The 12,629-nt window shown below is 42.3% G+C and overlaps 1 protein-coding gene across 5 annotated transcripts in view; it reads left to right on the top strand.

Annotated features, from left to right (window-relative positions):
- Positions 1 to 12,629, top strand: part of ZNF521 (zinc finger protein 521) — a 651,786-nt gene that overhangs the window by 261,671 nt on the left and 377,486 nt on the right. For all 5 annotated transcript variants that reach the window (XM_086965655.1, XM_086965653.1, XM_086965654.1 and 2 more), the window contains exon 3: positions 7,817 to 11,169. In XM_086965655.1, the coding sequence (XP_086821781.1) occupies positions 7,817 to 11,169 (3,353 nt within the window). The remainder of the gene's footprint in view (positions 1 to 7,816; positions 11,170 to 12,629) is intronic.

Raw genomic sequence — 12,629 nt, 5'->3', positions numbered from 1 at the left:
GAGGAAGCTGGAGGCTTCGGGCAGAATTAAAGGGAAGATCTTCCTACCTATTCTCAATGGCTAACCTTGTCAAGCTACAGCAATGAGTTGGATCCTTTCCCAACTCGTCAGAGGAAGTGGTGGGTTCAATGAGACTTGCTGATCCCACCCCACTCTGACGAGTTGGGAACGGTCGCAGTGAGGCTTCACAGATTGACAGTCAGCGCTGGGCACTTCAGGGTTTAAACCTAAAGCATCCAGTGCTGACTTTATCAGTGATGCTCCACCTTATCATCAGAGGGAGGATCCTCTCAGCACTTCCGTAGGCTAATGATGTCAGTAGCTTCGGACTGCGAATTTTTAAGCCTGGCAAAATTTGTTTGCATTGCACCTGTGCATTAGAGTATGTCAGGTACCTGGCTCAATGACTATGACATGACGAGTGCCCATTGGGCTGACCTTCACTCAGTCTGACAGACACTCATCGTGCACTCCTGACAGCAATACTAATGGGCCACCTCTAGGTATCAGGACCTGTCCAGCGGTCCCTAGTATTAAAGATTGCTCACTCACTTTAGTCACTGGAATGTTGCTGCCTGCGTCTTACATAATAAGACTCCATCGCGGCTGGCATGGTGTAGTGCTACATTACCTTGCTGACAAATGGTTCTTTAGTCCCAACCCTTTTAAAATTCTACCCCTCTTCTTCCAGAATGGCTGGTGTGGGGTCACAAGGGCCCAAAGCGGGACATTATGACTGGCGTGTAGGGGGATTTTAAGACCAGTATCTTATGGGTTATTTTTCTTCTTTGGCGACCCATTTTCTATTAATGAGCTGTAGTCACTCATGAAACTCAGGGTGCTATATTGCCTTGGGATGTTACAGGGTAGTTCAACAGTTCTGATCCATAGAAATCTACCAGTTAACACTGCCCAAGAGGCGGGTGTGGATAAATACAGGTGACCCTGTTTCCTCTAGCAAAAACACAAGCTCGAACAGAGGGGGGGGGGGGGGGGGGGGGTGCAGGGGTGGCTCGTCATCACTCCACCTTGGTTTGAGCTACTTTCCACTGGACATTGGTCTCCAGCAGCAGGGTAACTCCCTTAAGCTGTTGTTACCAGGGCTTTAAGTGGGCCGGGTCCTGCTGGTGTTCAGCACTGGCAGTTCTAAAAAGCAGGTGCTGAGAAGGGTCCCTACCAGGCTCTCCATTTTTGCCCTCATACACAGGATGGAAAAAAATTGTTAAGTCTGCGGAAGTGCCACCCTTCACATCCTTTGATGTAACATTAAAGAGACTCATTATTGTTCTTTCAGAGTCTCATCATTTTAGAAATTAAACATTTTCAATATTCTTTACAACGAAGCCATAGTTGTTGCTTATTTATCTTATGCAACTAACAGCCAGGGGCAAAGCCATTACTCGTCGCTTGTTGTAGGTGTAGCGTTATATATTGTATTATATATCTGGATGCAATGACAGAAGCAGCAAATTACCAGTCAGGTGGCACACTAAGCAAAGCACAGATTTTTAGCTTGCATGTTTTAAGCCACGTCCTTAATTACATCGGCCACGCCCCTATGAGAGACCACCATTTTTTTCACTCCACTTAATGCCCTGGTTTTTACTGTACGCACAGTATGAGATTCTATGACATACCTTGAAGCTTGTTGCTGGGCAGTCAGTTTATGATTATGAGAACTGAATGTCCCTTTTTGGATCACTCTTAAGTTACCCTATATCCTGTGCTAATCAAACTGCGACAGGTACTTCCTATGAAAGGTTTGCGCCGGCTCTTACTTGCTGCATGGTTGCTGTTGCAATGCCCACACATTCTGCTGGCTGGCTACGGTATATCAGTGCTAAGCCCAGCGCTCCTGCCAGTAACTCATGTCCTCATCGCACCGGTCCTGATAAGCATCTGGGACTCTCTTCCTTCCGCCTTCCTTCCGCATACATTTGCACACTGCATGCTGGAATAACGTCTTCGTTCCCACATTTTTCTCACGTTGGCGGATCCCAAAATCCTTGTGTCTGCAGCCGGTCGTGCAGCAGGCAGGCGGCCAGCGATGGTGCTTAGCTGTTTTCACAAAGTTGCCATCTGGCAGTGATAGTGAGGTGGTGTTGTCATCAGTTTCTGGACGCAGGAAAAGAGCGGACGCTCATCTGTTTCCTGTGGATAAGCAAAGAGAAGATTATCTGCGAAATCGTGTTACCTTCGGAAAGCAGCTTTGGAGCGGCTCGACGCTGCGCCTGCCAGTTCCAACTTTCAGCCCTTGGAATAACTTGTCCATTGGAATTCGATAGTTAGTAAATACTGAAGTAAACATGTTATGACTACATCTTGCATATATGTAACGCCCCCGTGTGTTACCAGATGATGTGCATATCAGTTTGCCTTTGTTATAATAATTAGGGGACTATTTTGTCCTTACAGTGCTGTTAATAAGTCTTCCTTTTCAGAGAACATTTGATTTTGAAAAAAAAAAAATATATATATATATGTATATAAATATAAATATAAATATATATAAATATATATATATATACTTTTTTTTAAAGCAAATGTTCTCTGAAAGGGAAGACTTATTAACAGCACTGTAAGGAAAAATGGTCCTATAGAAGAATGAATATATATATATATATATATATATATATATATATATATATATATATATATATATATATATAATGTATTTATTTATTTTCCAACCTGGCACAGTCCTGTGATGAGCACTACCAGCGTCCTCAGTGATTTAAAAAGAAATTGTAACAACGAATATTACCTGTATAAAAATCTGAGCACTGTTTTACAGGCTAAATTCCGAAGTTGAAAGGGAAGCGCAGTCAGGGTGTTGTGGATAACTACTTTAATGTATTGTTAGGCTTAAACTTCGTTGTTCTTTTTATACTCATAAATCCTTCAGCTGTTACTATAATCGTTTATCATTTTCCTGTTTCCATTTTTTTACGAGGTCCTTTGTCTCATATCACCTAAAAGTGCAGGGCTTGTTTACCAAAGGAAGTTCAGCGCGCTGGATCTTTTGTCGAAAAGGAAGACGTGGTGTGGAACCTCTTGATCCCTCGAACACAATATCCCATTAGAAACAGGGCTCGTTTAGCAGGCGATTACTTTGCCTTCATCCGTTTCTCTGTTGTTGCCGAGAAATTGTCATTGTTGTGCACTTTGAATATTATGTCTGAATAAGTTGTGGGTTGATGATATACCTTCTACTGACAGCTTTGGAGCCTTAGCTCAGCCAATGGCACAAGTGAGGTTGAGTAGTATTTAAGGGAATAACATCTTCTCCCTAGTTCTTAGTGTCACAAACATTGCGTCCCGAGTTTCAAAAAAGTCATACAACTCTGGGGCCTAACTCACAAAACAGGAGAAAATCAGCAAGTTCACTGTCCAACCTCGCTTGGTTTCTGTAGATTTTTTATAATTCATTGAAGATTTCTAGGTGATGCCCCAATACCTACAACTGTAGAATGTTTCCTGACATACTCCAGAATTCGTTTTGTGAATTCTCTTTTCTCCCACCAAAATAGGCCCATTTATGTTTTGGTATGAGAAAGTCAGTTGCACAAGTGCAATGCACTTGCTTGCTTTATGTTTCAAAAATTTCCCTGAACAAAATGTTTTCCTTTATACTGAAACCCTTTCCGGTGCTCCCGCACCATCAATTTCAGTGGTGTTCCCTTCCCATTCCCTCCAAAGCCATTCAGTACTCTCCCTAACAGGATGAGAAGGGGAGGTAGACCTGTGGGTGAATACAAACATTTGTGATTGGTTACAAACGTACAGGGCCTTTCTGCACTTTACACTTGCTCCTGTCAAAACCCTAGCATGCTGGTTGATTTACACAGATGGCATTTTTTGTAAGTATAAAACCATTAACAAGTGTAAAGCCCACTTTTTGCAACTATTCTATTTGCATGTGTCAGTCTGCTTAAATGGACTTATAGCTCGGGGAATGGTAGGCACACAGTCTGTGAGATTATTCCCTGCGGAGCAGGAAGGGAGTTTTGAAGTTGCTGTCAACTTGTTGCTGTAGGGAACCACACACTTGGTCAATGCTCCCAGGGCACGTCAGAAGGTCGAAGTCTTGTGAGCTGTTCCATTTTTGGGTAGACATGAGGTGAAAGGGGTATTACAGTACCATAGTTTCCCTACAGGGAAGAACATTTACTGATGCATAGTAGCAGACACTGCTTTTTTCTAGCTGCTTCAAAGAAATCGTCTGCTGCTTGTGGGGATTCGCGCGGGGTCAGTATCCACTCACTACAGCTGAGTGAGAATATTGAGCCCTTTTGTACTTCAAGAGTACAGTCAGACAGCCTTGCTACAGGCAATGCAGTGCTGGTGAGAGGCTCGATACACACAGCACAAATGAGAGGGGCGTGTTGTACTTGATCGTCTGACTACAAGAGGGGCGTTTACAAGCAAAGATGTAAAACACACATAGAATGAAGCCAACAATCTCAGTTAAATGAAGAGACAATAAAAGTGAATTAATGTAAGCATGCTTGGCAAGTTGACTTTAGATGTATTGATCTAACTGCCGAGCTACCTATCAATTCTCACACCCTTGATAAACTGCCCTGTTCATTTTATTTAGATGAACCATAACGCGATTTCCTCCCTCAAATAAACAACACTCGTCAGCATTACATATAAAGCGTACATCATATCTAAATCCAGGTTAGATAGGTATATCGTATAACGTGAGTATGGTACAAGGGACATTATTATTTTTTCTTTCATATACTTATGTACAGGTGTTAAATTAATTATGTTATTCAATTTTAATTTCATGATCAATGAAAACGTTAAAAGAAATATGCATTTAAACCCCGGTGCAGCATACTGCATAAAGACAATGGTTCCCTTGTCTCATCTCCCCACATTGAACAGCATGGGAGGACAGCAATTCTATAAGATTAGGGAGCAAGGATTTAGACAAGCTATGGACCAATGTCAAGTGAACGAAAGTAGGCATGCAGCACTTCCCTGTGTGAATCCAACTGTGGTTAGAAGGGATTAAGTGTATTGCATTGAACTATACCAGCCTACTAACTGACTCAATGAAGGTCTACAATTGCCAGATTATTTTCATTGGCCTCTATAGCCAGGGCCCTGGAATTATGTGACAGGCGAGCACCGAATTACGTGGCAGGGTTGACTAAATTATGTGGCAAGAAAAGACAAACTATGCGACATAATGTGGCACTTTTTTATAGTATTAACTCACAAATTTGTAATTTTTACACATGACAATACTGTCTTTGCAAAGCTTTCACCTCATTAGTGTCAGGTTAACAACTAAATATAGAAGAAAGCAAATTAAGGATGACCAGAATAGTCGGATCTAATGGCTAGGCATGTAAAAAAGAAATTACATCAAGCCTTTTCCAGTAAAAAACAAAAAACTTGACACTTGTAGACAAACACTCATAAGCATTATCTAGTTTACAAATAAAGATACCAGTTCTACTACAGAAACCGCAATTGAAATTGATCCATTGTCGCACAGTCGTGCCAGTCTGCGTTCTTTTTAGAATAATATAAACCAGCTGATGAACACTTGATGTATGCCAGGCCAATTCCTTGGTAAAATCTCTATACAGACAAAAACAACTGAGCCCATATTCAAAAGTCCGATTTAATTAAATTTGATATTTCTGCACGAGGTTTGGATAAGTTACATTGTTTCTAATTTGTGCACATGAGAGTACAGCATGGCAGAAAGTGCAGATCAGCTGAGAGTAACATGGCTTTTAATCTTATTATTGAGGGGTTATGGACATTATCACTCACTACAGGTTTCTCTACTCCTGTGTCATCACATTCTCTAGTCAAGCATGCTAACGAAAACAAGCAATACTCAGCTCAACTGCTTATATACTGTGTAGATGTGTATGTTAATACGACTATTATTCTAATTTATTAGTGAACAAGGGTTAGAATTTCAGTTAGGCGGTAGTTGTCCCAACATTTTTTTAAAACTTTATTAAATAACCCAAGTAAACAAGAGATACACAAAAAGTGAATTTTCATGGTGAGGAACATGGCTTTCAATGAGATTTACTCTATCTTTGGCACCTAAATCCTCTTTCTTGAGATCAAGGAAATTCCTTTAGTTACAAATTCATGCTTAGAAGCAGGCCCCAAAGGAACAGATATTGAATTAGAGGTGTCTTGTATGCAGTGCACACATTGGAGTTTGAGCCTTCTTTCCGCTGTCCTAGACCCGGTTTCATATTTCTTCTGTCTCCTATCACAGCACCTGTTCTTGTGGTGTGTATTTGCTTAGTAATGTCATTGAATGGTCTCTGTTTCACAATCGTGTTACCCTCATTTTGATCACCGACTGGTAGGACTTCCGATGTTTATATATTTTTGATACACATATCAAGAGACTGCTTTTAGGCTTCAGAAGAGTCTCATTCCAGATGAATGTTCTCTGAAATCTATGAACCTATGCAAAAGTCAAAACACATTTTTGGGTATTTTCAAATGTTGTTGTTTGAGGTCTACATGAATTGGTTAGCTGCTTATTTGCCCACCTGAATTATCTATTGTTGATTTACAAATACAAGATGAGCATACACTGTGTAAAGTAAAGTTTCTAGAACCGAAGCATAAACCGGAAACAGAGGCTGAAATCCCACTTATTCCCTCATTACGAGTTCCCTGTTAACTCTACAGGAATATATTGTGGACAGAATTAAAGATTCTAGCTGGTATCTTCCCCCTGAGTTAATAGACCTTAGGAGGTATTTTCCCTAGGATGGGGAATAACATGTCAGCCCAGGAATACAAGTCCAATTCCTCATGTTTTTCACCCTTATGTTGAGACCTAGGGGTCTAAGCCTGTACATATTTGCCCCCAGCTTGAAGCAGGTGATACATGTTGCGGGGACTTTTTTCTTGGGCCTGGAAAGGGTAGAAGAGTGGCAGAAGGACAGTGGGTGGAGCTTTTTCTGACTGTCCCCAGCTGAAGTATGATGTTTGAGAGGTGTCAGAAGCAGCAGACGCCCACGATTCTCACACTTTTCCGGGTTGGAAGTCTCCCAGACCAGAATAATCGGGTCTAGAGTTTCAGTAACAAATAATTCTGGGCCTTGAGACACCTGAAAACTTGTAGTTGCATTAAGAGGCATCTCTTTTGGGGACACCACTCTGTGATAATGAGGACCTTAGGCTTAGTGTAGAGGGTAGTAGGGTACTTACCTTGCCAAGACCAATACATAATACCAGCCTTCTTGTCTTTAATGCAACCTTTATTACCTGGCACAGGAAGTGTCAGTTGTTGTTACAGTCCATAAAGTGAACTCAGTGGCCTAACTATTGTGGGCATCTGTGGCATAAATATTAGCATTGTACAGATCTCCAAACCCTAAGCTGGACTGGCTAGTGTTTAAAGAATCATTAAAATGTGTTATTTCCCCTTTTAATGTGTTTCTGAAAATGGACAAGTTATATGCAAATGCATAACAATGAATAAAAATGGAAATATAAATTACTTCATTGTGTATTTCAAAAGACAGTCTATTGAGCACCTATGTTAACGATATTTAAAGCACAAGCTTAACATATGGTTACAGTAGTTCATGCTTTATACAAGTAAATGAATGAAAGTAAAAATGAATTAATGTTTAAAGTTTGATAATAGACAGCCTTTGATTGGTGAAAAGTAACCATAACAATTCATTTCAGACAATATTGCTCACAAAAGTGTTGCCTAACAATGTTATTATTGCATTGCTCCTCGATTGTGATGTGACATTTCAGAGGTGATTCTGTTTCATGCTGCACATCTTTGTTGTTACAGATGGAGTGGATCTTGAAGACGACCCCAGCTGCTCTTGGCCCGCTTCATCCCCTTCCAGTAAAGACCAGACTTCTCCAAGCCACGGGGATGGTTGCGACTTTGGTGAAGACGAAGGCATTCCGGGACTTCCCTACCCCTGCCAGTTTTGTGATAAATCCTTCAGTCGTCTCAGCTACCTGAAGCACCACGAGCAGAGTCACAGCGACAAGCTCCCGTTCAAATGCACTTTCTGTAGCAGGCTCTTCAAGCACAAACGCAGCCGGGACCGCCACATAAAGCTTCACACAGGTGACAAGAAGTACCACTGCAGCGAGTGCGACGCAGCTTTTTCTCGAAGTGATCATCTTAAAATCCACCTAAAAACTCATACCTCCAACAAGCCATATAAGTGCGCCATCTGCAGGCGAGGGTTCCTCTCATCCAGCTCGCTGCATGGACACATGCAGGTACACGAGAGAAACAAGGATGGTTCTCAGTCCGGCTCCAGAATGGAGGACTGGAAATTGAAAGACGCTCAGAAGTGCAGCCAGTGTGAAGAAGGCTTTGATTTCCCAGAGGATCTCCAGAAACACATTGCTGACTGCCATCCGGATTGCTCACCTAATGAAGACAGGGCGGCTCTCCAGTGTGTTTATTGCCATGAACTTTTTGTAGAGGAGGGGCCCCTCTTGAATCATATGGAGCAATCTCACAACGGTGAAAAGAAAAATTCATGCAACATTTGCTCAGAGACTTTTTTTACTGTTGAAGATCTATATAGCCACATGGATAGTCACCAGCAGTCTGAGTCCTGCAATCATAGCAACAGCCCTTCTTTGGTTACCGTTGGCTACACCTCTGTGTCCAGTACTACCCCAGACTCAAACCTCTCTGTGGATAGCTCGACAATGGTGGAGGTTGCACCCCCAATCACAAAAACCCGCGGCAGGAAGCGTGCAGCCCAGCAGCCAACTGACCTGACTGCTCCGTCAAGTAAGCAAGCAAAGGTCACATACAGTTGCATCTACTGCAGCAAGCAGTTCTTTTCCAGCCTTGCAGTTCTGCAGATACACCTGAAAACTATGCATTTAGATAAGCCTGAACAGGCCCATATCTGCCAGTGTTGCTTAGAAGTTTTACCTTCGCTTTACAATCTGAACGAACACCTTAAGCAAGTACACGATGCTCAGGATCCAGCCCTGATCGTCTCTGCCCTGCAAGCCATTATATATCAGTGCAATTTCTGCTCAGAAATATTCAATGACCTCAACACCCTTCAGGAGCACATCAGATGCTCACATGGATTTGCAAACCCCGTTGCAAAAGACAGTAACGCATTCTTTTGCCCTCATTGTTACATGGGATTCCTTACTGATTCCTCCCTGGAGGAGCATATTAGACAGGTCCATTGTGATCTCAGCAGTTCCCGCTTTGGCTCCCCAGTGCTTGGAACCCCAAAGGACCCAGTGGTCGAGGTGTATTCTTGTTCATATTGTACAAATTCTCCAATATTCAATAGTGTCCTTAAACTGAACAAGCATATCAAGGAGAACCATAAGAACATCCCCTTAGCATTGAATTACCTTCACAACGGGAAGAAATCCCGAGCCCTTAGCCCCTTGTCGCCTGTTACTCTTGAGCAGAACTCTTTAAAGATGATGCAGGCGGTGGGTGGAGCACCGAACCGCTCCACTGGGGAGTATGTCTGCAATCAGTGTGGTGCTAAGTATACCTCCTTAGATGGTTTTCAGACTCATCTAAAAACCCATCTTGATACAGTTTTGCCAAAACTGACATGCCCTCAATGCAACAAAGAGTTCCCAAACCAGGAGTCCTTGTTGAAACACGTCACGATTCACTTTATGATAACCTCGACGTACTACATCTGTGAAAGTTGTGACAAGCAGTTCACTTCAGTGGATGACTTGCAGAAGCATCTGCTGGACATGCACACCTTTGTGTTTTTCCGCTGTACCTTGTGTCAAGAGGTGTTTGATTCTAAAGTCTCCATTCAGCTCCACTTGGCTGTCAAGCACAGCAACGAAAAGAAAGTGTACCGGTGCACTTCCTGCAACTGGGACTTCCGCAATGAAACTGACCTCCAGCTGCATGTTAAACACAACCACCTTGAGAACCAGGGAAAGGTGCACAAGTGCATTTTCTGTGGAGAATCCTTTGGTACTGAGGTGGAGCTGCAGTGCCACATCACCACCCATAGCAAAAAATACAACTGCAAATTCTGCAGCAAAGCTTTCCACGCCATCATTTTGCTAGAAAAACACTTGCGTGAAAAGCATTGTGTCTTCGATGCTAAAACTCCAAATTGTGGGACAAATGGAGCAACTGAACAAGTTCAAAAAGAAGAGGTGGAGCTCCAGACCCTGCTAACTAACAATCAAGAATCACACAACAGCCATGATGGTAGCGAGGAAGACATTGACACATCTGAACCAATGTATGGGTGTGACATTTGTGGAGCGGCCTACACCATGGATTCCCTTCTACAAAATCACCAGCTCCGAGATCACAACATCAGGCCTGGAGAAAGTGCCAGTTTCAAGAAAAAGGCAGACCTTATCAAAGGGAATTACAAGTGTAATGTGTGCTCGCGGACATTTTTTTCTGAGAGCGGCCTAAGAGAGCATATGCAGACTCATCTGGGGCCAGTGAAACACTACATGTGCCCTATCTGTGGTGAACGTTTCCCCTCACTTCTAACCCTTACTGAACATAAAGTTACGCATAGTAAGAGTCTGGACACAGGAACGTGCCGCATCTGTAAGCTGCCCCTACAGAGCGAAGAGGAATTTTTAGATCATTGTCAAATGCATCCAGATTTAAGGAATTCCCTCACAGGATTCCGCTGTGTGGTGTGCATGCAGACGGTGACCTCCACTTTAGAACTGAAGATCCATGGGACATTCCACATGCAGAAAACTGGAAATGGTTCTGCAGTTCAAGCCACAAATCGCCCACAACATCCTCAGAAACTCTACAAATGCGCTTCTTGCCTGAAGGAGTTCCGCTCCAAGTTAGATTTAGTTAAGCTTGACATTAACGGTCTGCCCTACGGGCTGTGTGCAGCTTGTGTTAATCTCAGTAAGAGCGCGAGCCCAAGTATCAATGCTGCCCTGAGCGGCAGTAGGCAAGGTTTGGGCCAAAATGATAACTTAACGCCAGTTGAGAACAAAAGCAAGACTCCGGGGCTGAAGACTCGATGTTCTAGTTGCAATGTTAAGTTTGAATCTGAAAATGAGCTTGACAACCACATTCAGTCAGTCCACAGAGAGCCAGTTCCCGATAGTAACAGCGCGCAACTAAAAACACCCCAAGTATCGCCAATGCCCAGAATAAGTCCTTCTCAATCGGATGAGGTAAGCTATATTGTCTTAAGGTTTATTGTTATTTTCCCTTATGTTTCCCCTGCCTTTCATGGTCTTGGGCAAAGATATCCTGCTTGAAGAGTTATTTGCTTGGTTTTTATGGAGCAACAAGATTTTTTTTTTTTTACAAAATTTTTTTTTAACCAAAAGTCGCAAAATGAGTCAATTTCTAACTTAATTTTTATAGACTATTGGTCTCTTTCTCACATGACAAGTTAGCCAAGAGTAGCAAATTATGTTAGCTACAAGGAACAAGTATGCTTGGTGAGTGCACGGATCAACAAAGAAAGGTGAACACAGGTGGTGAGAGGGGAAATTATTATGCTCTGTGTTTGAAGAGTTTGAGAAAATATTAGTTGAGCCCGCAAGCATTAAATAGGCTACCACAGCCACTGTCCTATCTGTAATTCTGAAAAAAGTGTTAAACTCAGTCCAGTTTAAACTAGAGCCTTTGGTTGGTTGTTTTTTCTTTCTCATGTTACTTACTCTCATTCTACCCACATGTGCAGTAGAATATAGCGATGAGGGAAATCTTTGCAATTGTGTAAATGTATGATCTATTCAATCCATTTTAGAGATTTGACTTTTGATCCCAAAACATAGATTAAGAAACATCAGACACTCCCTTGATGACGGCTATCAAGCCTATCAAGCCATGCTGGCACTACTTGATCTGTCCTCTGCCTTTGACACCATCTCACACTCCATCATGGTGCAGAGGCTATCTGAGATTGGTGTCAATGATAAAACACTGGGTTGGTAAAGTAGCTTTACCAAATATTCCCACACAGATGCTAAACTTAGGATCATTTAAATCATGTGTCATGTCTATTGACAGGGGGTACCACATGGCTTATCCCTGAACCCCACACTTTTTACTATATATGTCGCCCCTTTAGCTAGAGTAGTAAGAACCTGTGGTCTGAAGATCATTTCATATACAGATGACACACAGTTGATCATATTAATGGGTCCTAACCCCAAACTTACAAAACCTACATTCAGAGATTGTATGAGGAAAATTGCTTTTGGAATGTCTCAAAACTACCTATAGCTAAACAGTGAAAAAACTGAGATCTTGCTGTTTGGCAGTGACTATACCTACTGGACACATGATGGTGGCCACTCGATTTGGATGCTGCTCCTCAACCTAAAAAGGTAGTAAAAAACCTAGAAATCCTGATAGTCGACAACCTCACAATGAAAGAGCAGGTTGGGTCTACATGTGGTTCCTGTTTCAGAATCATGTGAATGCTTAGAAAGGCCTTTCAATGGCTAACTCTCCAAACTAGAAAAACCCTTACGCAGGCCTTGGTAATTAGCCCCCTGGATTACAAAAACTCACTATTGGTTGGAGCTAATAAAACCCTACTATCAAAACTTCAGGTATTTCAGAATACTGCAGCAAACTTGTTTGTAAACTTCCACCCTGTACTTCCTCAGAGCCCACT

The sequence above is a fragment of the Lissotriton vulgaris genome, chromosome 4_1 (assembly GCF_964263255.1).
Source record: "Lissotriton vulgaris chromosome 4_1, aLisVul1.2, whole genome shotgun sequence".
Taxonomy (NCBI): Eukaryota; Metazoa; Chordata; class Amphibia; order Caudata; family Salamandridae; genus Lissotriton; species Lissotriton vulgaris.
Note: the sequence above shows the minus strand (reverse complement) of the source record. Positions and strands in the feature narration are given on the sequence as shown.